The following is a 27,129-nucleotide window of genomic DNA, read 5'->3' as shown; positions in this document are numbered from 1 at the left end:
CTCCCCCCTCCCCCCCTCTCCTCTCCTCTCCTCTCCCCTCCCTGCCCCTCCCCGCCCTCCCATCCCATCCCATCCCATGCCAGCCGGGAGCCAATGTACAATTTTGTGGTGGCCATCTTGGCATTTGCCCCGGTGAACCATGTCTTGGCCCTTGCCCCGGGCCCACTCCCTTCTGCCTGAGACCCTCAGATCTATCCCACTCCTGCCCAGGCCCCCACAGGCACCTTGACACGAATGATGTAGAACTGGCCATGCCTACCCAGTAGGCCACACCTACTCCATCCACGCTCACCCAGTATGCTGCACCGACTCTGGCCACACCCACCCGCGCCCCCCCCCGGGCAACCGCAATGCTAATGCGGCCTTCAGTGAAATTGAGTTTGACACCCCTATCTTAAAGATATTCACAGGATGTAAGCTGGTCCATGTAAAGCTGCCTTTTGCAATTGACGGATGGTGAATTCGTCAATATTATGTTTAAATTCTTTGAATGTTAAAATTCTCTGCGTGCAATTAAGAACTATCGCTCCTCTAAATCAGTGTAGACTTTGGGCTTGTTTCTTTTCCACACAGGTCTCTCCGTATCCTGTCATTATATCTCTGGAGAATCACTGCAGTCTTGACCAACAGGAGATTATGGCACGCCACCTCCACTCCATTTTGCAGGACATGTTGCTGGTGGCACCAATTGATTCCAAAGCAACCATCTTACCTTCCCCAGAGGTGAGCTTTGGGTGACCTTAGTGGACTTGTATTAAAAGAGAGATAGAATCAAGATCAAGTGAAATGTTAACACCACTTGATAATGCTTTGGGTAGACCACACCTAGAATACGCATCCAGTTTTGGTTGCCACAATGTAAAAAATATGTTGAGACTCTAGAAAGAGTCCAGAGGAAAGCAACAAAGATGATTAGGGGGCTGGAGGCTAAAACATATGAGGAACGGCTGCGGGAATTGGGTATGTCTAGTTTAACAAAGAGGAGGACGAGGGGGGACATGATAGCAGTATTCCAGTATCTCAGGGGCTGCCCCAAAGAAGAGGGAGTCAAGCTATTTTCCAAAGCGCCTAAAGGAAGGACAATAAGCAACGGGTGGAAACTAATCAAGGAGAGAAGCAACCTGGAACTAAGGAGAAACTTCCTGACAGTGAGAACAATTAATCAGTGGAACAGCCTGCCTCCAGAAGCAGTAAATGCTCCAACACTGAAGTTTTTAAGAAGAGACTGGACAGCCACTTGTCCGAAATGGTGTAGGGTTTCCTGCCCGAGCAGGGGGTTGGACTAGATGACCTCCAAGGCCCTTCCAACTTTACTACTATTACTATTACTAATTAATCAGTGAAACAACTTGTTTCCAAAAGTTATGGGTGCTGCCATTTGTCTCATATTGTACGGGGTTTCCTGCCTGAGCAGGAGGTTGGATTAAAGACCTCCAAGGTCCCTTCCAACTCTTTATTCTGTATTTCTCTTTTATTATGGTTGGTTGCACAGTCAGCCAGATGTTTACATTAGATTTTGCACTTTTTCCACTTATTAAGTTCTTCCCAAGGATCTGGGCTAGCCAGATGGGGATGTTTGATGGGGTTAAAGGTATCATAGAGGCCAGCTGTTCTGCATAAATCTGCTTTTTTTCAAATGACTTATGGTGAATTTGTCAACGCCAATGACAAATTGTCATCCAGTTGTTTTGGGATTGCACCCAAGGCACCTGTGACTCTTGGTATAAAGAAGCTTCTTGGATGGGAAGTGAAATGTTTTCAAAGAAAAAGGAGAAAGTCCAGTTGTCTCTTGAAAAAAAAAAAGCAACTTTGGAATAACTATGACCTGGATGGCTGAGAATCTCCATAGACATATGGCTACCATACTACCTTTGCTTTTTTTGCCACAATTGTTCTATTTCTGTTTGTAGGTCTTTGTATTTTGTTATCTTTTCCAGTTCTTTCTCTTCTGTTTGGTTGCCTCCAGGTACTACCATGTCCACTATCCAGACTTTTTTGTCATTCTTAATGACAATTATTAAATCTGGAATGTTATATGACAGGTGCCTGTCCGTCTGAATTATTAAGAAGATTTATACGGCCACTTAACTCATGGTAACTCCAGAAATAAAACCGCAATACAAAAAGCCCCCCTCCACCCGATGACGACAATCAAACCAACTTGTCATGGTTCTGACAGATGAAACTCTTCAAAAGAACTTTGAGGCATTGTTTACCTTAAAGAATCTTTATTCAAGTAGCATAGCATCAGCACGTACATAAGCGTAGCCAAAATCTGGATTCCTTTCCCCTGAGCATATAGTATCAAAGCACAATTCCCTCCTCTAATTAACTGTCATAAATCACATTCTTCAATTAGTTTGAAATGCAGGCTTTCCCTCCAGTTTTTCAACCCGCCATTTCTTATCATCTCTTATTTCAAACAACCTTGGTTCTCACACTAGTTACAGTATTGTTATGTCTAACTCCCATACACATCCCTCCTCCTCATCTAATTCTAACTCTAAGAGTAAAACATAAAGTAAAGGAAAATGGCTGCATTTCCATATGTTGTCAAAGCAAGAACATCTGATGTTAGCAGCATTGACACAACTATTTAATGGGCTCCAGATCATTCTGGAGTTTCTAGGCCTATTGGCAGAACTACATCTTCAGGGCCTTCCCAAAGAGTATCAAAGTGGGGGCAATCTTATCTCCCAAGGGAGGAACCACCACGGAGGAGGCCCTTCTTCTTGGTCCTACCAGATGGACTTGCATTTATGACGGTTGCAGTGTTCCTGGGCCATGTGATCCACCTTTTGCGGCAGGCAAAGTAAGGTTTGCTTAAGAGCCGTGTGACTAACTCAGGGTTAGGCCACCTTGGTTCTTTTATGACTGGTGGACTTCAACTCCTAGAATTCCTGAGCCAGCCACGCTGAGGGAAAAGGGAGAGGTTTCCAAGCTGAGCCATGCTGGCTCAGGAGTTCTGGGAGTTGAAGTCCACGAGTCATAAAGCGGCCTAGGCCTAGGCCAGAGGTAGGCCACCTTGGCTCTTTTATGACTGGTGGACTTCAACTCCCAGAATTCCTGAGCCAGCTGTGCTGAGGGGAAAGGGAGCCATGCTGGCTCAGGAATTCTGGGAGTTGAAGTCCACAAGTCATAAAAGAGCCAAGGTTTCCTATCCCTGGACTAACTTAGCAATTGCAGGGATTCGCTTAACAACTGTGGCAAGAAAGGTTGTAAAATGGCGCAAAGCTCATTTAAATACCATGTCGTTCAGCAACAGAAATTTTGAGCTCAATTGTGGTTGTAAAGTTGACAGTTAATCACTTATAGTTTGCATTTTTGTTATATCTCCTAGCAATTAAAAGGGAAAATTCTTGTGAAAGGGAAGAAGTTAACTCCAGAAACGGAAGAAGTTTCAGATGAAGATGAAGCAGCTGAAATGGAAGACGAGACTGTGAAAAGTGAGGTAGAAAAGAAGAAACTGGTAAGTTTCCTGGCACATGATCTATACCAGTGGTTCTTAATCTTTTTAATGCCGTGACCCCCCAACCGGTCGTAAGTCGAGGACTACTCAACTGGTCGTAAGTCGAGGACTACTCAACTGGTGCAGCACTATTTGCAGAATAGGACTTTTGGTTGGCTCAGCAGGGCAGAGACAGCCTGGACAATTCCTATTGGCTTTTGAAAGCCAATAGAATTAGACTCTATTCAAGAGAGTCTCTTCTATTGGCTCTCAAAAGCCAATAGAATAAAAGGCAGTAGCAGAGCTAAGGAAAAGGGGGGAAAAAATGGCGGACTGCGTTGTTTGGCGATCCCCGTGAAATGGTCGTTCGACCCCAAATGCAGTCCCGACCCACAGGTTGAGAACCACTGATCTATACAGATATTCCTCGACTTACGACCATTTGTTTAGTAACTGAAGTTACAATGGCAATGGGAAAAAAATGCTAGAAACTACTGTTTATTTCCACTTTCTGGTAAAATCGCTCATTAGATATGATGTCCTTGCTTAATGACTGCTGCAAAACGTTATGAAATTAGGTGTGGGCATGTGATGACCTTCATAATGATTAACACAAAATATTACTGTAATTCTGGGCTTAATGATGGCTGTAAATTGAGAACCACCTATAAACCTGGAAAAAAGAGAGAGAGATATATAACTGGTTTAACAAGTTTCATTTGAAATGTGAAAGCCTGGTTAGACCACACCTGGAACACTGCATCCAGTTTTGGTCACCATATTATAAAAAAGATGTTGAGACTTTGGAATAAGGGCAGAGAAGAGCAGCAAAGATGGTTAGGGAACTGAAGGCTGAAACATATAAAGAAAGGTTGCAGGAATTGGGTATGTCTAGTTCAGTGTTTCTCAACCTTGACAATTTTAAGGCATGTGGACTTCAATTCCCAGAATTCCACAGCCAGCATTGCTGGCTGTGGAATTCTGGGAGTTGAAGTCCACATGCCTTAAAATTGTCAAGGTTGAGAAACACTGGTCTAGTTTAATAAAGGGAAGGATGAGGGGGGACATGATGGCAGTCTTCCAATATCTCAGGGGCTGCCCCAAAGAAGAGGGAGTCAAGCTATTCTCCAAAGCACCTGAAGGCAGGAGAAGAAACAATGGATGGAAATTCATCAAGGAGAGAAGTAACCTGGAATTAAGGAGAAACCTCCTAACAGTGAGGACAGTTAACTAGTGGAACAACTTGCCACCAGACGTTGTGGGTGCATCATCACTGAAGGTTGTTAAGAAGAGACTGGACAGCCCCTTGTCTCATATTTTTTAGGGTCTCCTGCTTGAACTAGAAGATCCTCAAGGTCCCTGCCAGCTCTATTCTGATTGATTGATTGATTGATTCATGTGGCTGCTTTAATGAGTCAGTCCTTGACCAGGCTATTTCAAAGAGGCATTTTGCATATTTCAGAGCAGCTTGTTCAAATAATCTTTAGACAGGCTTATGATGTGGCTGGTTGGTCATTATTCTCTCATTCTCTGCTAGAGCGACAAGCTAAAGCTTGCAAAGGAGCTGTCAGATACGGTAATCTACTGTAAAAGTGTCCAATTTCAAGGATTCGCTGACCCTCAGCCTCACGATGAAATGTCTTCTTTCAGTGAAGGGAGACTCCTTAAACTGGCTCAGGAGTCAGGTATGGCGCATCTTCTTAACACTTTTAGTAAGGCTTTTGTGATATAGCTGAATATACAACACTTCTGATCCAGTACTCTTTTTAAATTGATTATTCTTAGTACAGGTAGTCCTCAACTTACCGTTTACTTAGTGACTGTTTAAAGTTATGACGGACCCCAGGAAAGATACTTATGATGCAAATTGGAAGTTCCAATGGCATCCCACCCGGACACGGGGTTGCATTTTAGATGCTCGGCAACCGGCCCGCATTTATTGCAGTTTCCAGTATCCCACCATCACATGACCATGATTTACAACATTTTACTGGAAACCAGTTTCGGATTCCGGCAATAAATGTCCATTGTGGACCAATGGGTTGGCTTAACATGTATTGTACAATGTTCGCTTTATGATTGCCAGGATCTCTCTCCCTCCCTCCTTCCTTCCCTTCATTTCTCCCTCGCCTCCCCTATCTCCCCCTCCCCTCCTCCCTTCCTTCCCCTTCCCTTCCCCTCCCCTCCCATTCCTTCTCCTCTCGTCCTCTTGTCCTTCCCTCTCTCCTTCTTTCTTCCCTCTCGTTCCCCTTTCTCTTCTCCCTTTTCTTTTCTCTTCCTCTCTCCTTTCCTGCCCTATTTTGCCATTCCCTTCCTTCCCTGTCCTTTCATTATCCTTCTTTCCCCTTCCCCTTCTTCCTTCCCTTCCTTTCCCTTTCTTCATCCTTCCCTTCCCTTATTCTTCCTTTCCCTTTCCCCTTCTCCCTTCCTTTCCCTTCCCTTTCTTCATCCTTCCCTTCTCTTATTCTTCCCTTCCCTTATCCTTCCCTTTCCTCTTCTCCCATCCTGGGCCTTCCCTTTCTCCTGTACAAGGCAATTTAATAGACCTAATAGCAATTGATCCATTGATTTGACCTAGTTCAGGGATAGGCCATCTTGGCTCTTTTATGACTCGTGGACTTCAACTCCCAGAATTCCTGAGCCAGCCATGCTGAGGGGAAAGAGAGAGGTTTCCAAGCTGAGCCATGCTGGCTCAGGAATTCTGGGAGTTGAAGTCCACGAATCATAAAATGGCCTAGGCCTAGACTAGGGGTAGGCCACCTTGGCTCTTTTATGACTCATGGACTTCAACTCCCAGAATTCCTGAGCCAGCCATGCTGAGGGGAAAGAGAGAGGTTTCCAAGCTGCGCCATGCTGGCTCAGGAATTCTGGGAGTTGAAGTCCACGAATCATAAAACGGCCTAGGCCTAGACTAGGGGTAGGCCACCTTGGCTCTTTTATGACTCATGTACTTCAACTCCCAGAATTCCTGAGCCAGCTATGCTGAGGGGAAAGGGAGAGATTTCCAAGCTGAGCCGTGCTGGCTCAGGAATTCTGGGAGTTGAAGTCCACCAGTCATAAAAGAGCCAAAGTTGCCTATTCCTGATATAGGGTGCCATGCTGGTAGAGGAATTCTGGGAGTTGAAGTCCCCTCATCTTCCTAGTAACTCAGGGGTAGGCCACCTTGGCTCTTTTATGACTCGTGGACTTCAACTCCCAGAATTCCTGGGCCAGCATGGCTCAGCTTGGAAACCTCTCCCTTTCCCCTCAGCATGGCTGGCTCAGGAATTCTGGAACACGAGTCATAAAGCGGCCTAGGCCTAGTCCAGGGGTAGGCCACCTTGGCTCTTTTATGACTCATGGACTTCAACTCCCAGAATTCCTGAGCCAGCCATGCTGAGAGGAAAGGGAGAGGTTTCCAAGCTGACTCAGGAATTCTGGGAGTTGAAGTCCATGAGTCATAAAAGAGCCAAGGTGACCTACCCCTGATCTAGTTCAAATAGGAGGGTTGCAGAAAACACTGGGGGCTGTGAAAGGAAATTCCTGATTGCCCCCCAGGGACACATGAGTCTGGAAATGCTGAGAGGCAATCCTGTAGCCCTCTACAAATAAACACTCCTGGGCAGGAAATAGCGTGCAGTCTTTCAGATGTGGTCCTGACTCATAGCTGCATTTTGTATGCACCTGTTAAGCCGTCTTGTAGCTATTATGATCTGGTCTGGCATTAAATTCCATAAATTTTGGATTGCTTGGGAGAGCGATGACTCAGCAATTAAAGACATTGAGCTTGTCAGCTGGACGGATGACAGGCCAGGTTTGAGATCCGAGGGCCACATGACAGGATGAGTTCCTGTTCTTTGCCTCAGCTCCTGCCCATCTTGCAGTTCAAAAGCGTGCAAATGCAAGTAGATAAATAGGTATCACTTTGGTGGGAGAGTAAAAGTGTTCTGTGTGCCTTTGGTTTATAGCCATGCTGGCTACATGACCACGGAAATGTCTGTGGACAAGGCTGGCTCCCTTAGTTAAGCAACGGAGATGAGTACCATGCCCAAAAGTTGGACATGGCTGGACAGGAGAAACCTTTGCCTTATGGGACGTTTTTCCAAATTTCTCCATCATTTCTGACCCAAGATTGAATAGCTATATATGGGGGTGTCCTGAGAAAGGGAAATTTTTTAAAAAAGTATCTATTTCTTATTTTACACCCAGGAATCGACCTAATCCATCATAATGTCCATCACCTAAGCAGGATCTATCCAGCAGGTTGGAGGACCGACTCATCCAACTATAATCCTGTTGAGATGTGGAACATGGGTTGCCAGATAGGTAACTATGTTGAGGGTACAAGTAAGCCCTTTGGGTGGTTGAATTATTGGACTGGATCCAGAAGCAGACAATCATTTAGAAAAGCAGACTCTCAGCTCCAATTGATTGAAGCGAAAAGGACTTTTACTAAAGGTGTTGATTGCAGGAAGGTGAGGCAAGATATGAAGTTCCCAGTACAAAGAGCCAAACCCACCATTCCCCATCCCATCCCAATGTCTGGTCTGTTGCCACCCAATCCAGGATTGCTGAAATGTTGTTTAAAACTCTGGGTTGTTTAGGCTGCTGGAATTTCACACCAGGGCAAGCAGGCTTGAAGATGCCCAGCGTAAGTGATATAAACAGATCTGGTCTTCTTCACATGTCAGCTCCCCCTCATCATTTCCCACCATTAGATACACAGGTGTGGATTGCCCCAAATGCCTTCCCCCTTCCCCTTTGATGGCAGTTGATGAGATGAGATGAGATAAGATGATAAGATAAGATAAGATAAGATAAGATAACCTTTGTCATTTTTTTACTGTTGGCACGGCACACATCAAAAATGAAATTTAGTTGCCCGTCAAAGTGAAACACATACATGACACACACCTAAAACATACTATGTACAACATATGTATAGACCCACACCCCTACATACACATAACAAATAAATATTAAATGCTGTCCATCTTGAATATATAATGGAAGGAGGAAGCTTGAGAGATCACAAGGTTAATGCTGCATGGAATGAAACTATGGCTGAATCTGGATGTTCTGCTTCGGATACCATGAAGCCCCCTCCCAGAAGGTAACAAGGAAAACAGGTCGTGAAGAGGATGTGTGGTGTCCCAGATAATCTTACGGACCCTGCTCAAGCAATTCTTCTGTGCTATGTCCTGGATGGGAGGGAGGGAACTGCCAATTATCTTTTCGGCCATCCTCGTCACTCTCTGTACTGCCTTCCTGTCTGAAGCAGTGATGCTTAAAACCAGACTGTGATGCTGTATGACAGAATGTTCTCGATCGTCCCCCTGTAGAAAGTGGTAAGGATAGGAGAAAGAAGATGCCAGCAAAGTGCCAGGCCGACGATGGCGATCCTGACACAGTCGTACCTAGAACAGACCCATTGCAATCTGTGGGACTTAAATAGAGAGGCTCCAAAATTTTGGGTGGATCTATTTTAATCAAGTCAGTAACCTGGAATCAAACTCGCTGGCTACCGTGGATTTAAGGAAGGGTCTCAGCGGCATAAGTGGCAGCTGATGTTGTTGCCAAAATGATCAAAACAGCATCACGCTGTAGCCTTGCAAGCTGCTTCATTTTTATACTTACATAGTGGCCAAAATTGTGGAAACCTTTTGGAAAAAGTGTATTTTTGAGGTTTGATGGCTAATAACACCACTTTTTGTTTTAGAGTAGTACCACAAAATTATATATCAATGGAAAGATAATTTAATCAAGAATGTAATGCAACAAAATGTTCAATTATCTGTACTGAATTCTATGAAAAGTTATAGCCAAATAACCAGAAAAAGGAAGCACAACTTGCTTAGGTTGATATCAGGTAGATTTCCTTCATCCGATGGTAGCCAATGAGCATGAGTGTTTAGAGAGCCAATCAGGTGTCATCTTGCTTTGGCAATGAGCCAATCAGATCACAGTAGGATTCAGTGATTGATGTCCTGTATTGAAGCTGAGAGGAGGACATTGGTCAGTGTGTTATGTGATCACTATCAAGTTGGTTGGTTTTTTTGAGTTCTTTCATTTAGTGAGCTTGTAAAACGTAATAAAATTAAAGTAATGGCTCAAAGAGTTGACTGGTTGCCCAGAAAGCGATGTAAAATAGTATTATTAAGTGATCAAAGCTACAGTTATAAAGAAATTAGAAGAAAAATGGGTGGAAACCTTTTGGGAAAAGTGTACAGTAGAAATGCCACCTTTGGTTGTGGCATTTCTACTGTACACTTTTCCCAAAAGGTTTCCACAATTTTGGCCACTACTTTAAGTGTGACATCACCCTGTGCACAAGTAGCACTCAACTTATGAGCACAGTTGGGACCAGAATTTCCATCACCAAGCATTGTGATCATTAAATAAGACACATCCAGTTCTAGGATTTTTTTTGCCATGGTCATTAAATGAATCACACAGGCATTAAGCAAGATTTGCTTAATGCCTCTTATTGATTTTCAGTGTCGGGAAGCTGGTTCCCAACAAACAGTGATCAGGCAAATCCGAGATGCTGCAGTTGTTGTAAATTCATACCAAATTCAGTGCCCAAATTGCAATTACGTGACTGCAGGGACAGTGACAGTCATAAATGTGAGGACCAGTTATAAGTCACTCTTTTCAGCACCATCATGATGTTTCATGGCAGCTGCAGCATCTAAAGGTAATATAATCACCATTTTCAGTTGCCAGCTTCCAACCAGTAAAGTCAGGGGAAAGTAAAATTTGCATAACAACTACTTAGCAATAACAGTTGCAGTGGTTTACTTAATAACAGGTGCAACAAAGATTTAAAATCAGGAACAACTTACTGAATCACCATCTTGCTTAGGAAGGAAAATTCTGTCCTAATAGAGGTTGTAAGTTTAGGGATACCTGTATTAGTGATTTTCTCTCTCACAAGCTGTCTTTAAGGATTTAATCGCTGCTGATGCCAAAAGTGCTTTTTTTCAAAAAGGCAGCTGGATTTTTTTTTCCCTTGAAGACGTTTCACTTCTCATCCAAGAAGCTTCATCCGTTCGGAGTGAATGGTGAATCAGTCAGAACGGAAGAAGCTTCTTAGATGAGAAGGAAAATGCCTTCAAGGAAAAAACAAGAAAGTCCAGTTACCTCTTGGAAAAAGCATCTTTGGGACAAAAACTGAGAGTCTCCATAGACAATGGCTGCTAATGAACTCAGCAGGAAAAAATAAATATTATTGGAGTGAAGATGGTGATGATGAAGAAATAGAAGATGATGATGATGATAAAGAAGAGGAAGAATAGCCAAAACCACTGACTTGCCTTTGTCTTACACTTTCTCCCAGTTGCCTTGAATTTCCAGTCCAGGTCCTCCGAAATGGATATCCATCAAGGCCGATTCCAAGAAAATGGAGGCTGTGGCTATGTCCTAAAGCCAGAATTTCTTCGGGATGAGCAGTCCAAATTCAACCCCAGATCCATCACGGAGGGGCCGTGGTACTGCCCTAAAAAATTCCAGGTTAAGGTAAGAGTTGAGAAAGAAAAGCTATTTGTATAACATCACGTTGTAGAGCAGCTGTTCAGCAATAGCTGTCTGCTGAATAGGACAGATTTTGCTTTCAATATACAAAAAGGTTTGCAGAGATGTTAGGGGCACACAAAATTGTTCTTTTATATGTGAAAGGCTGACAAAGAAGAAATTTCCTGTCAGTTAGAACAATTAACCGGTGGAAAGCTTGCCATCAGAAGTTGTGAATGCTCCAACACTGGAGTTGTTCAAGAAGAGATTTGGAAAACCATTGTAAAGTGTTAGTACCAAGTGTGGTAAGGCCACATTTGGAATCTGCATCCAGTTTTGGTCACCGCGATGTAAAAAAGGTGTTGAGACTCTAGCAAGAGTGCAGAGAAGAGCAACAAAGATGATCAAAGGGACTAGAGGCTAAAGCATATAAGGAATGGCTGCTGGAATTGGGTATGTCTAGTTTAACAAAGAGAAGGATGAGGGGGGACATGATAGCAGTGTTCCAGTATCTCAGGGGCTGCCCCAAAGAAGAGGGAGTCAAGCTATTTTCCAAAGCGCCTGAAGGCAGGACAAGAAGCAACGGGTGGAAACTAATCAAGGAGAGAAGCAACCTGGAACTAAGGAGAAACTTCCTGACAGTTATAACAATTAACCAGTGGAACAACCTGCCTCCAGAAATGGTGAATGCTCCAACACTGGAAGTTTTTAAGAAGAGACTGGACAGCCATTTGTCCAAAATGGCATAGGGCAGTGATGGCGAACCTTTTAGAGACCGAGTGCCCAAACTGCAACCCAAAATCCACTTATTTATCGCCGGGTGCCAGGTGGGTGTGACCCATTGGCTGGGTGTGGCCCATTGGCTGGGTGTGGCCCATTGGCTGGGTTTGGCCCATTGGGTGGGCATGGCTGTGGTAACGGCAGACTGGGTAGGACTAAAAAGTTCAATCGATCAATTCCAACTTTGCAAGATCTTTTTTTTTTCTGTGAAAAGTTGAAATTGACTGATTGATTGAACCTTTTTTTTTTTGCACACAGCGGCGGGGGCCTAAAGCGGAAAAGTTTTATAAAACCCAGCTGAAGCCCTAGGACTGGGGCGATGGCACGCGTGCCCACAGAGAGCGCTCTGAGTGCCGCCTCTGGCACCTGTGCCACAGGTTCGCCACCACTGGTGTAGGGTTTCCTGCCTGAGTAGGGGGGTTGGACTAGATGACCTCCAAGGTCCCTTCCAACTTTACTACTATTATTATTATTACCATTTGTCTGAAATGGTATAGGGTTTCCTACCTGAGCAGGAGTTGGACTAGAAGACCTCCAGAGTCCCTTCCAACTCTGCTATTCTATTCTATTCTATTCTATTCTATTCTATTCTATTCCATTCCATTCCATTCCATCCCATCCCATCCCATCTATTTCTATTTCTATTTTCTTTTCTATTCCATTCCATTCCATTCCATTCCATCTATTCTATTCTATTCTATTCTATTCTATTCTATTCTATTCTATTCTATTCTATTCTATTCTATTCCATCCCATCCCATCCCATCCCATCCCATCTATTTCTATTTCTTTTCTTTTCTATTCCATTCCATTCCATTCCATCCCATCTATTCTATTCTATTCTATTCTATTCTATTCTATTCTATTCTATTCTATTCTATTCTATTCTATTCTACTCTACTCTACTCTACTCTATTCCATCCCATCCCATCCCATCCCACCCCATCTATTTCTATTTCTATTCCAATCCATTTCATCCCATCCCATCCCATCCCATCCCATCCCATCCCATCCCATCTATTTTTATTTCTATTTCTGTTCTGTTCTGTTCTACTCTACTCTACTCTACTCTACTCTACTCTACTCTACTCTACTCTACTCTACTCTACTCTACTCTACTCTATCCCATCCCATCCCATCCCATCCCATCTATTTCTATTTCTATTCTATTCCATTCCATTCCATTCTACATTTTGGGGTGGTCATTAAATGGTTGCTGTAGTCATTAAATGAACCCATTATTTGCTGAAAACTAGAAGAAATTGTCAGTTTTCAGCAAAACTGTCATGAAACATGATCACATGACTGCAGGACATTTGAAACAGCCATGATCTTGAGCGCTCAAAGTGTGGCTTTATGACCACAGGGGAGGATGACCATCATAACTTCAGACCCAGGTTATAAATCCCCCTTTTCAGGCAGATCATAACTTTGAAGGGTACACCTTCATCATTTGTACGTAATTCAGTTTCAAATTTTGTTTTGCGATTTTTCGACTCCAATTATCTCTAGACCTGAATTAAAGCATTCTTTTAACTGCAAATATGAAAACTACATGTCCTCAGCGTGTGACTGCAGTCGACCCCAAAATTGCTACGTGAGACAGTTGCTAAGTTTTGCTCCATTTTACGACCTTTCTTGCCACAATTGTTAAGTGAATCATTGTGGCTATTACGTTAGTAACACAGTTGTTAAGTGAATCTGGGTTCCCCTCTGATTTTGCTTGTCGGTATATCGCAAAAAAGGGAATTACATGACCCCTGGACACTGCAGCTATCATAAATATGAATCAGTTGCCAGGTATCCAAGTTTTGATCACGTGACCATTGGGGACACTGCAATGGTCGTAAGCGTGAAAAATTGTCAAAAGTCACTTTTTGGTGCCATCGTAACTTTGAACAGTCACTAAAGGAATGATTATAATTTGAGGACTAAAAACCACATCCTTCTGTAGGGAAGTGCCAAGCCTGAAAGTCTGTTCTGAGTGCAAAACATACCATTTTATACTTGAAATCTAGTTTCAAAACAACTTGTTTCATGCTCAAGATGAGCCAAAGTCAAAATGAAACATGAAGTGTTTTTTTGCACACACTTACAGAAGGATAGGAGGGGCTTAAGGACTCTGCCAAGGATTTGAGCTCTTCTCTCATTCAAATTTCCTTTCCTTGCAGATCATCTCTGGCCAACAACTGCCAAAGGTCAACAAAAGCAAAAATTCCATTGTGGACCCGAGGGTGATTGTGGAGATCCACGGTGTTCAGAGGGACAATGGGAAGAAGCAAACCAAAGTAATTGATAATAACGGTAAGAGGAATGTCCGTGGAGATCCTCGCCATCCAGGTCACGGTTGTCCCAAAGGTGCTTTGTGAAGAGGCAAGTGGACTTTCTTGTTTTTCTTTGAAGATGTTTTGCTTCTCACCCAAGAAGCTTCTTCAGCTCTGACTGGATGGTGGGGAATGGAAGTGGCCTCAACGACTCTCAGAAAGAGTACTAACAACCAGATGACTGCAAGGAATATAGGTCCTTGCCTCCTCCACCATTCAGTCAGAACTGAAGAAGCTTCTTGGATGAGAAGTGAAATATCTTCAAGGAAAAAACAAAGAAAGTCCAGTTGCCTCTTGAAAAATCACCTTGGGGACAAGAATAAAAGGAGGGAAACCAAGGATGTCTTCAGCAAGAAATCATAACTTAGGGAGTACAGATAATCCTTGACTTACGACCATAACCTATCCCAGAACTATTGTCAGAAATCACATTGGTCATTACGATTCATCCCTTAACTCAGGGGTAAGCAATCTTGGCTCTTTTATGACTGATGGACTTCAACTCCCAGAATCTCTGAGCCAGCATGGCTCAGCTTGGAAACCTCTCCCTTTCACCTCAGCATAGCTGGCTCAGGAATTCTGGGAGTTGAAGTCCACGAGTCATAAAAGAGCCAAGGTGGCCTATCATCAAATTTGCAGACGACACCAAGCTGGCAGGAATAGTCAACATCCAGAAGACAGGCTTCAGATACAGAAGGATCTGGACAGACTTGAACACTGGGCACTAACTAACAAAATGAAATTCAATGGTGAAAAAAGCAAGGTTCTACATTTAGGCAAGAAAACCAAATGCACAAGTACAGCATAGGTGGCACCATGCTCAATAGTAGTAACTGTGATAGGGACCTCGGAGTCCTAGTAGACAATCACTTAAATATGAGCCAGCAGTGTACTGCAGCTGCCAAAAAGGCCAACACAGTGCTAGGCTGCATTAACAGAGGGATAGAATCAAGATCACGTGAAGTATTAATACCACTCTTCAATGCCTTGGTAAGGCCACACCTGGAAATACTGCATCCAGTTTTGGTCACCACGATGTAAAAAAGATGTTGAGACTCTAGAAAGAGTACAGAGAAGAGCAACAAAGATGATTAGGGGACTGGAGGCTAAAACATATAAGGAACGGTTGCGAGACTTGGGTATGTCTAGTTTAACGAAGAGAAGGACACGGGGGGACATGATAGCAGTGTTCCAATATCTCAGGGGCTGCCATAAAGAAGAGGGAATTAAGCTATTCTCCAAAGCACCTGAAGGCAGGACAAGAAGCAACGGGTGGAAACTAATCAAGGAGAGAAGCAAACTAGAACTAAGGAGAAACTTCCTGACAGTTAGAACAATTAACCAGTGGAACAACTTGCCTCCAGAAGCGGTGAATGCTCCAACACTGGAAGTTTTTAATAAGAGACTTGACAGCCATTTGTCCGAAATGGTATAGAGTTTCCTGCCTGAGCAGGGGATTGGACTAGATGACCTCCAAGGTCCCTTCCAACTTTACTACTACTACTACTACTACTACTACTATTATTATTATTATTATTATTATTATTATTATTATTATTATTATTATTATTATTATTATTATCCCTGCCTTAACTGGCCCAATTTAATGACATTTTTTGAAGCAATCATCAAGTGAGCACCACAGTCATTGAGCAAATGGGTGTTATTTTATCACAAACTGGAAGTGAATGCGATGTCTGGCAAATAGTGTTGTAAATCATGGTCATGTGATCCCAGGACATTGCAAAAGACCATAAATAAGGCTGCAGTTGCCAAATGCCCAAAATGCAGTCACATGGTCATGTGGTGGAGTGGATGTTCGGAAGTTAAAAACTGGGTTGTAAATCCCATTTTCAGGGTTCATTGGATAGTTGTAAGTAACTGGTCATAAGGCAAGGCCTACCAATATTAAATCATATATTTAAGGTTAAAACTGGGGATTACTTGATTTCCATATTTTATGTATTGCTAAATGCAGCGCCCTAGTTTTTCTATTTATCTTTGTGCTCTATCTTTCTTATTAAATGGGTCATGGGAATGGTGTGCTGGTTGGGTGCAAGAACAGTGGATGACTGGATAGAGTATCGGTTGCAGCATTCCTGGGGAGAGCCAGTTTGTTCTAATGGTTAAGATACTAGGCTAGAAGTGAGAAACTATGAATTCAAATCCTGCCTTAGACATGGAAGCCACTGGGGCTTTGGCCCCATCACCAGGAGATAGAGAGTTCTAGTCCCATCTTAGGTATGAATGCCGGCTGGGTGACTGTGGGCCAATCACCAGGAGACATGAGTTCTAGTCCCACCTTAGGCATGAAAGCCGGCTGGGTGACTTTGGGCGAATCACCAGGAGACGGTGAGTTCTAGTCCCGCCTTAGGCATGAATGCCGGCTGGGTGACTTTGGGCGAATCACCAGGAGACGGTGAGTTCTAGTCCCGCCTTAGGCATAATGCCGGCTGGGTGACTTTGGGCGAATCACCAGGAGACGGTGAGTTCTAGTCCCGCCTTAGGCATGAATGCCGGCTGGGTGACTTTGGGCGAATCACCAGGAGACGGTGAGTTCTAGTCCCGCCTTAGGCATGAATGCCGGCTGGGTGACTTTGGGCGAATCACCAGGAGACGGTGAGTTCTAGTCCCGCCTTAGGCATGAATGCCGGCTGGGTGACTTTGGGCGAATCACCAGGAGACGGTGAGTTCTAGTCCCGCCTTAGGCATGAAAGCCCGGCTGGGTGACTTTTGGGCGAATCACCAGGAGACGGTGAGTTCTAGTCCCGCCTTAGGCATGAATGCCGGCTGGGTGACTTTGGGCGAATCACCAGGAGACGGTGAGTTCTAGTCCCGCCTTAGGCATGAAAGAATCACCAGGAGACGGTGAGTTCTAGGTGATGCCTTTGGGGGAATTACCAGGAGACGGTGAGTTCTAGTCCCGCCTTAGGCATGAAAGCTGGCTGGGTGACTTTGGGCCAATCAACAGGAGATGGTGAGTTCTAGTCCCGCCTTAGGCATGAAAGCCGGCTGGGTGACTTTGGGCCAATCAACAGGAGATGGTGAGTTCTAGTCCCGCCTTAGGCATGAAAGCCGGCTGGTGACTTTGGCTCAGTGACTGGGAGACAGTGAATTATAGTCCATCCTTAGGCACAAAAAACCAGATGGGTAATGTTGCGCCAATCCCTTTCTCTCTCAGTGCAACCCACCTCACAGGGAAAATAAGAGGAGAAACGTGTGTTGGATATGTTCGCCACCTTGAGTTATTTGTAAAAATAATAAATAAAATAAGTATATCAATAATGAATAAAAATGATAAAGGTGGGATAAAAAATAAATAAATACTTTGGCTCTGTTTGACTCTTGCCCAGGTTTTAAACCAGCCTGGGATGAAACGTTTGAATTTGAAATCGACATACCGCAACTCGCCCTGGTCCGTTTTATGGTAGAAGATTTTGATGCCTCAACAAAAAATGATTTTATTGGGCAATTCACGGCCCCCTTCACAAGTCTGAAGCAAGGTGAGTCTTTTTTTTCCCACCCAGGATGCCATTGTCGGTTCAAAGGGGAGACGGTTGTTTGCTAGGCCCCTTGGCATCATGCAAAAGGTTTTCAAAATATTAATGTATTTCATTTTTTAATCAAGTTTATATGGGCATCTCATCTCATGGAAAATGACTCTGGGCAATAAAACAATAAATATAAAACAATCATTACCTGAAACCGTTATATAATAATTATTAAAAACATCAATGTGTTATTTATTAATCACATTTATATGGCTGCTTGTCCTATAGAAAGTGAAAGAGGGCAGGAAACAACCACTCAATAAAACAATAAAAGCAAAACAATCATTACCTAAATTTGTTGTATAATAATTATTTAACAACCTTAATTAAAATCTCTTTCATTCATGGTTATATTAGTTTTTTTAGGGGCCTACGTTCAGCCAATATCAAATGCTAAGAAAAGCCAACCAATATTTTTATTGTAATAATCAAACTCCAATCTAAACAATTTTGTACATTAAATATCTTATAATGTGCACTTTACACATGGGTAAAGCCCCACTTACTATTGTAATCCTCGATTTAGAACAGTTCATTTAGTGACCGTTCGGAGTTACAAAGACACTGAAAAAAGTGACTTATGGCCATTTTTCACACTTATGACCATTGCAACTTCCCCATGGAAACCTGATCAAAATTCAGACACTTGGCCACTGACTCATATTTATGACGGTCATAGTGTCCCTGGTCGTGTGATCCCCTTTTGCGACCTTCTGACAAGCAAAGTCAATGGGAGAAGCCAGATTCACTTAAGAACCATTTTATTATCTTAACAACTGTAGTGATTCACTTAACATCTGTGGCAAGAAAGGTTGTAAAATGGGGAAAAACTTAACTTAACAAGCATCTCACTTAGTGTCTCACAATTTTGGGCTCAATTATAAGTAGGGGACATTTCTACTTAATGGACTCTTAGCTCTAAGAGTCTCCTTTGTCCAGTTACAGGCAGTCCTTACGATCACAACTGGATTTCTGTTGCTAAGGAGACCGTTGTTAAGAGAGTCTTGCCGAATTTTATGATCTTTTTGCTATTGTTGTTAAATGAATCATTACTGTTGTTAAATGAATCCAGCTTCCTCCTTTGACTTTGCTTGTTGGAAGCCAATTGGGAAGGTCATATATGGTGATCACAAAATTGTGAGGCTCCACAACGCTGTAAATACATGCGGTTGCTAAGGGCCCAAATTTTGATTATGTGACCAGGAAGATGCTGCAACCAAAATAAATGTTAGGCAACTTCAACTGGTCGCTAAATGAAATGGTTGTAAACTGGGTACTATTGATTTAATGGAATACAGTGTCTACAGTCCATTAAACTGGAAGTTTACTGTAGATCTTGAGGTAAATTCTTTCCTACCATGGAGGAAAGAAAAGAATTTTTAAAAATGGGAAATTAAGTGAAGGATTTTATAGTCTTTTCAATAATTTCTTCTGCCCATTTCTCCAGTTTATGGTTTCTACTTCTTCAGTTCCCAAGATTGACCAGCATTTTTTTGCCCATTGAGCAAGATTTTATCTCACTGGGCAAAATCCCAAAGGGTAAAGCTGGCTGGGAATGATGGGCATTGTAATTAAGCACCTTGGAGCATGGTGGTTATTAAGGTAGAGAGAGTTCCAGTCCTTGTTTTGGAGCCCTCTGCTGTCCAAAGAAAGGAATTGCAACAACACTGAAAAAAGTGACTTACAATCAGTCCTCATGCTTATGACTGTCGCAGCAACCCCACAGTCACATGATCAAAATTGGGCATTTGGCATTTACTACGGTTGTAATGCCCCGGGATCATGTGATCATTATTTGCCACCTTCCCAGCTAGGTTTTGCCAAGCAAAGTCAAGCAGGATTCTCTTAACAGCCACATGGTTCATTTAACAACTGCAATGATTCACTTAACATCCAGGGCAAAAAAAGCTTGTAAAATAAGGCACACATTTAACAACTTCCTTCCTTAGCAATGAAAATTCTGTTCCCATTTGTGATTGTAAGTACCTGTAATTAGTTTAAATTTCTTTTTTAAAAGTTAAAAAGTCTTTCTGTTGATTCTGGGGAACAGCTCCAGCTCTGGGAAGACTTTTTTGTTGGAATGGATCCTTCTGAATTACTCTGAGGACAATTGCTTTATAAAAGGTGTGTGTCACTTTGAGGATATAGGTCAGTGTTTCTAAACTTTGGCCACTTTAAAAATGGCTGGGGAATTCTGAGAATTGAGATTCACACATGGATGCCAAAATAGGGTGAAAAACAACTTATTAAGCCTATTAGGATGAGCAAAATACTCATTACAGAGGTAATAAATGGTAATTTTTGGATCTTCCTTTCTGAATTAAAGGTGTAGGATTATTTGCTATGGAAGGAGTCAAACCTGTTTTTCATTCTTAGCTTCTAAATTGCTCCTTGTAGCAGCCCTTTCTGCAAAGCAATTTTCAAACACAGAAAACCCAGGAATCTTGCACAATCTATTGCTGATGTTGCTATTTATTAGATCATTTTAGTTTAGATTGTCCATCTGATTTTTAGCTTTTTTTTAAATGGGCGGGCTCTAGTTTTGTAGGCCATCTAGAGTTCATTTGTATTGAGTGGCCAATAAATAATGAAGACCACGATGAAGAAGAAAAAGAATAGAACTAAGGAGAAACTTCCTGACAGTGAGAACAATTAACCAGTGGAACAACTGCCTCCAGAAGCGGTGAATGCTCCAACACTGGAAGTTTTTAAGAAGAAACTGGACAGCCATTGATCCAAAATGGTATAGGGTTACCTGCCATGCAGAGGGTTGGACTTGATGACCCCCAAGGTCCCTTCCAACTTTATTATTATTATTATTATTATTAGAAAATATTGACAGCTTCCCAATTTGGACAACCTTGATACCCAAAAAAGTGAGCTGATAGTTTAGTTTAGTGAGTAAAAGATACCAAAAAACCCAAAAATTAATGCTGCTTTTTCTCTTTCTTTCCTTCTCAAGGCTACCGCCACATTCACCTTTTGACAAAGAATGGAGATCAGTACCCATCTGCCACGCTCTTTGTGCATGTCAATATTTGGGACAATTGTTAAAAAAATGAAAAAAAAAACTTCAGGGACTGCTCAAGGAATCTCTTTTTTACATTTCCAGATAGACTTTTGGCCCCTACAGCCTGGCCAAGAAAAACTCACCCCTTCGGAGGCAGTGCGGTGGGATATCCATGTCTTAATGCCAAATGTTGAATATTTACATTGGAAAACAGCTAGAAAATATTAGTTTTTAAAAGTTATGCTTTAATTTTTATTCCTAGTTGCTTCTCTAGGGCGAGAGAAGCAATTTAGAACTCTCAGGAGCTTGTAGGAGTAGCAGTAATAAAGAGCAGATATATATTTTTAGATTTATTTTAATGCAATCTGAATTACGTATGTACGTCCCCAAATGTTATGTTTTTTTGTGTGACAGTGCAAAGGTCAGTGGGAAAAACATGTTAAATGAAGGACAATTGCTTTATAAAAGGTGGGTGTCAGAAGGAAGGAAGTGTTAGGGAAAATATGAAGGAAAACAAAGCATGTACAGTTAGTCCTTGACTTACAACCATTTGTTTAGCAATCAACATTACAACTGCACTGAAGAAGTGATTGATGTCCAGTCCTCTTACTTATGAGCACCGGAACATCCCTACCATCACAACATTTGGGTGGTTGGCAAGTGGCATGTATTTGCAGCAATTGCAACTTCTCAGGATCACAAGATCACATTTTGGGGACCTTCTCCCTAAGTCAATAGAAGCTTTGATTCACTTAACATCTGTGTTACTAACTTGACAATTGCAGTGGTTCCCTTAACAACTGTGGCAAGAAAGCTCACTAAACAAATGTCTTGCTTAGCAACATAAATTGTGAGATCAATTGTGGTTGTAAGTCGAGGACCAATTGTTACATCTGTTACCACTTACATAAGACATATGATTAAGAAGGAAGCTATGGGGTTCAATGACAGAAAAGTCTTCCCATAAATAGAAATATTTTGGTGGACATGACCAGCTGATTTTCCATAATACTAATTATGACATTTTGGATGGGAAATGAAATATGAAAAACCCTGGGGGGGGGAATCACACTTTAGATGTCTTTTGATCTTAATTTTAGTTATTCATCCTTTAATCCTGGACATTTTCTGTGTTGCATTCATTAGTTGATTTAGTCCAGCAGCTTATGGAAAGACCCAGAATTTGTCTATGGAGATTCTGTCATCCAGGTCATAATTGTCCAAAGATGCTTTTTCAAAAGGCAACTGAACATTTTTTTTATTTTTGCTTGAAAATGTTTTGCTTCTCATCCAAGAAGCTTCTTCACTTCTATTTGCCATTTGAAAAAGCATGTTTGGGATGATCCCAAAAGTCTTTTGCAATCCACGGCTATCAATTTCGATTTTGAAGAATGATGTTATTTTTTTCAAATTTTACTTCTTCCCTTTCCACACATACACCCAATGGATTTATCTGAAATATTAACCAGGTCCTCTTCAGTGGAAGTAGCAAATATTAACACACTCCACAGAAAAACCAAGTTGTGAGTATTTTTTGTTTTAAATCTGATTTTAAAAAGGATAAACTGCAAAATCTTTGAAAAAGATTTATAGAAAATTGAACATATGACTTCCCACATAAATCCTTAAACCACTGTTTTGAAACTTGGGCACTTTAAGATGGGTGGACTTCAGCTCCCAGAATTCTCCAGCCAAAAAGGTCATAATATTGGGTGTGACTTACTACTGTCTTGCTTAACAATGAAAATTCTGGTCATAAGTTGTGGACTATCTGGTATTTCAATCTATGCAATTGTTTTTCAACCTTGGGCACTTGAAAAATGAATGGACTTCAACTCCCAGAATTCTTCATGTCCACACATTTCAAGCTGCCAAGATTGAAACACTGCTCTAATTTTCCATCCATCGTATTTATTTATTTTTTTAAAAAAACTGTACAGCCATGAGGGTTTTCTAGAATAACAGAATGCCACATTTCCAACCATGGTTAGATCCTGCTCATATTGAAATAGGATTCATCACAAAGGAACCAGGAGTAAACTGGGATATTTCCAGAATTTTGATTTGATGCCTCAAAATGGATTTGATGATCTACCTTTCCTATTGTTAAAAAAACAGATACAGAATTATATTCAGGGTGTGGTTAAAAAAAAAATCAAGAGGATGGCCAGAATGTTTGAGGCCTGCATTATTGTGGCGGCCATTTTGTTTTAGTCAGCTCCACCCTGCAGTTTTAAATTCTGATCAGCTTTTAAATTCTGATCAGCTTTATCAGTCAAGAAATGCATAGTATAAAGATTTTACAACCCTGTGACTAGCGTAAATTCTCCCAGACACTCTTCTGAGATTTCACTAGCATTGCTTACCTATTTTTCCCCTTGAGTTTAAATTAGCAGCAATAAGGACTAGTAACTTGACCAATGAGAACCCCAATATAGCACATTATGTCATTTGCTGCATCAGCAAAGTGGCAATACACTTGTAGCCTGATTTTTATTTTATTTTTATAACAGCAAAAAAATACGCTTTTTTCAAAAAAACAATTCATTAGCTATATTCTCACACTATGTATTTGACTTCTGACAGTTTTGTGGTTTTGGACCTGGGGTAAACAGAAATGATAATGGGTTGAATCCGGGCTTAGTTACACTAGAGTAGAAGTGAATAGTTTACTTTAAGTATGACGGAATCCAGCTAGTGGATATTTGGTTGGTAGCCTTTTATTGGAAATGAACTGTATTTTAGTTTATACTTTGATTTACAATCTCAAAATTATTTTTGAAGTAAAATAAATCGTGAGATTATTGTCTCTGTAAATGTTCTGTACTTGCTGCAAATATATGCAGGAATTTTTTAAGGAGAATGTTTTATTTCAAATGCAATGGATCTAAGTAGAAGCTCATTTTGATTTGCAAAACCCAATGACTTAAAAAAAATTTTCTTCCAAATCACAAGATGAATATTTGGATTAACAGAGTTCTTGGCAGTGATTTGATTACTATCATGTAATGAAATCTTTAATAAAGAAAATTCTTTGAACTTCTAAAAACTAGAATTGTTCAGAAAAATTCTAGAATTTCATATCCAGGAATTTTGAGTCAATGTCCTTGCAAATGGGTATTCCAAGAAGGATTAAAAAAAAGTCAAGATGTTAACCACAACTACAACTTAATCCCTGCCTTATTATTTTATGTTTTTGTAGCTGCTACCCTGATTTTCAAGCCCTTCTGAGCTTGCTTGTACAATTTTTTTTATGAACCTCTGTTTTTATTAGAAATCTTTTTTTTAATATCTATTATCCAATCAAGCAAGAATTGCATTCTCCCTTACTTTCAGAGAAGATAGATTTGAGCTAATCCTAACTTAGAATACAAGTAGTCCTCAGTTTATGACAGTTTGGAGTTACAACGGCACTGAAAAAAGTGACTTGTAGCTTTTTCCACACTTACAACTGTTGCAGCATCCCCATGGTCACATAATTAAAATGTGGATGCTTGGCAACTGACTCATATTTATGACAGTTTGCAGTGTCCCAAGGTCTTGTGATCTTTTTGCAACCTTTTTAAAACAAGCAAGGTCAGATTCACTTAACAACCGTGTGACTGCAGTGATTCACTTAACAACTGTGGCAAAGAAAGGTTGTAAAATGGGGCAACATTCACTTAACAAATGTCTCACTTAGCAACAGAAATTTTGGACTCAGTTGTGGTCTTAAGTTGAGGACTACTTGTATTCTCTAAACTAGTGTTTGGATATCTTTCACATAAGAAATTTGATGACTGTTTTATGGCTTGTTTTCTACAGTTTTTATATCTCTGCTCTACTTCTGAAAAGCATTCAGCCTCTAAATCCAGCAGCGGATGGAAAGAACTATAAATTTTACCTGTATGATACCTTCATTTATGATATCTTTATTTTAGGAGGCCTAAAGATGATTTCAGTCAATGCGTTGCAATTACACTGGAAGTTTTTAAGAAGAGACTGGACAGCCATTTGTCCGAAATGGTGTAGGGTTTCCTGCCCGAGCAGGGGGTTGGACTAGATGACCTCCAAGGTCCCTTCCAACTTTACTATTATTATTATTATTATTATTATAACACACCATTTACATGGAAAGGGGCAAGTTACCTGCTAGATCAGTGTTACCAATTTGAAGGGATGTAGACTTCAACTCCCAGAATTCCCCAGCCTGCTGTGCTGGCTGTGGAATTCTAGGAGTTGAAGTCCACATATCTAAAAATCCAAATGTCTTAAAGTTGCTAAATAAATGGATTAAAAAAACTTGACCTGTTATTGGTCTTTTTCTGTTTTGCAATTTGGCATCAAAGGAGATTGATGTTTATTCAAAAGGTACAATTACGAATTAGGTGAAACCTGGCTCACAAACAATAACTGTGAGAGGGACCTTGGAGTCCTAGTGGACAATCACTTAAATATAAACAGTGTGTGGCAGTAGCCAAAAAAGCTAATACAATCCTTGTAAATAAACAGAGGCATAGAATCAAAATCACGTGAAGTATTAGTACCACTTTATAAAGCCTTGCTAAGGCCACACCTGGAATAATGCATCCAGTTTTGGTCACCACGTTACAAAAAAGATATTAAGGCTTTGGAAAAAGTGCAAACCAGAGCAACTAAGATGATTAAAGACCTGGAGACTAAAACATATGAAGAACAGTTGCATAATTTGGGTATGGCTAGTCTGGAGAAAAGAAGGACTAGGGGGGGACATGATAGCTGTCTTCCAATATCTAAGGGGCTGCCATAAGGAGGTGGGAGTGAAGCTAATTTTCAAAGCACTTGAAGGTCGGACAAGAAGCAACAGATGCAAACTAATCAAGGACAGAAGCAACCTGGAATTAAAGAGAAACTTTCTAACAGTGAGGATAATTAACCAGTGGAACGGCTTGCCATCAGAAGTTGTGGGTGTTACCTTTACTGACTCTCAGAGTTATATGTGGGAAACTGCTTTCCTATCTCTTTATTTGAGGAATATTGGTCACTATGTGAGATGTTGAAATACCTTGGATTATAAAATCTTGTTTGATAAACAACTTCTACTAGAAAGACTATTTATAAACACATGAAAGAGATGGATGAAGACCAGGAAAAGATTCTTTCCATGTTGAAAGCAATACATGAAACCATTATTTAAGCTTGTGATAAAATAAGACTTAACATAAAAGATCAAGATGCCAGCTTAGATACACAAACCCAAATTTTGACTACAACCAAAGAACCAACAATGCAGAAGATAACAGAAGAAGTGGGACAATCAAATATTAAGACAGAGGAATCAATTGACCAACAGCTGATGGAAAATCCAAAAAAGGAAGTGACACCACTAAAAATGGAAATAACTTTCTATATAAATCAGAAGAAATTTGAGAAAGAAGAAGAACAGATTGAATGGAAGACAAACATACCAGGGCAAGCATGGGGAATTGGAATAACAGGGAGACAACGAATACAAATAGGCTAGTCCTTCCAAACATATATAATAATAGAGGGAGATCTATTTGACAATCTAAAAGCACTGATATGGAAGCCTAGTTGGCAAAGGAAGAAAGCCAGAATAAGGCTGAAGAAAATTGTGGTTTTGACTTATTAAAGGGGATTTCATATTATTAATTAGAGGTTTAAAGAGAGAAGTTGAGATAAGGGGAATTCTGGTCATTAGATTCAAAATACTTGGAAATTAGTTGAAAATAAGGACTTTGTTTAATATTTAAAAATTAGACCCAAAAGGAAAAAAATTAATTATTATGAATATGTTTGATTTATTGATTAACCTAGGTAATATGCATAATGCTTTTGATTTATTAAAGGGGATATTGTATTATTAAGTAGATGATTTAATATGATGCGAAATAGATAACTCTTAGGAAATAGAACAAGATTATATTCAAATAGATAAAATATGTATTTTGGATATTAGATTTTGTTATGAATTGAGACAAGGGAAATCTTGGTTACCTAAGGCTTGGAAATTATAAATATCAAAGGTTAAATTGGAATATTGATGAGAAACTAAAAATTGGGTAAAAATTAATAACAGGATATGGATTGTTTATGAAGATTGAATGTAATTAAGATATGTATAAGTTAAAAAATTATGGATAAATGTAATAATGATGTTTTTATTGAGTTGATATAATAAGAACTGTACTAGCTTGAATACAAGACAGTAAATGTTAACGGAAAAAGAGAAGAAATATCTGATGAGATTTCTACTAAAGATTTTGTTATCGAATTATTGATTAACCCAGTCACATATTGCTTTTTAAATACTTAAATGTAAAATTGGAAAATTAATAAAATATTATTTTAAAAAAGAAGAAATTGTGGGTGTTTTATCACTGGAAATTTTTAAGAAAAGACTGGACAGTCACTTGTCTGAAAAGGTATGGGGTCTCCTGCTTGAGTAGGGGGCTGGACTAGAAGACCTCCAAGGTCCCTCTCAGCTCTATTCTGATTACATAATACCATTAAAAATGTTAAAAATTGAACTAAAAAAATAAAACG

At 40.7% G+C, this 27,129-nt stretch overlaps 1 protein-coding gene across 2 annotated transcripts in view; it reads left to right on the top strand.

Moving 5' to 3' along the window:
* Positions 1–23,653, top strand: part of PLCD1 (phospholipase C delta 1) — an 88,063-nt gene extending 64,410 nt beyond the window's left edge. For both annotated transcript variants that reach the window (XM_039337001.1, XM_039337000.1), the window contains exons 8-15: positions 574–723; positions 3,341–3,469; positions 4,986–5,133; positions 7,637–7,753; positions 10,767–10,945; positions 13,891–14,023; positions 17,397–17,546; positions 20,557–23,653. In XM_039337001.1, the coding sequence (XP_039192935.1) occupies positions 574–723; positions 3,341–3,469; positions 4,986–5,133; positions 7,637–7,753; positions 10,767–10,945; positions 13,891–14,023; positions 17,397–17,546; positions 20,557–20,648 (1,098 nt within the window). In that variant the 3' untranslated portion in view covers positions 20,649–23,653. The remainder of the gene's footprint in view (positions 1–573; positions 724–3,340; positions 3,470–4,985; positions 5,134–7,636; positions 7,754–10,766; positions 10,946–13,890; positions 14,024–17,396; positions 17,547–20,556) is intronic.
* The last annotated feature ends 3,476 nt before the right edge of the window (positions 23,654–27,129 follow it).

Source organism: Crotalus tigris, unplaced genomic scaffold (genome assembly GCF_016545835.1).
Source record: "Crotalus tigris isolate CLP2741 ecotype Arizona unplaced genomic scaffold, ASM1654583v1 scf7180000017667.1391209, whole genome shotgun sequence".
In the NCBI taxonomy this organism is placed as follows: Eukaryota; Metazoa; Chordata; class Lepidosauria; order Squamata; family Viperidae; genus Crotalus; species Crotalus tigris.
Note: the sequence above shows the minus strand (reverse complement) of the source record. Positions and strands in the feature narration are given on the sequence as shown.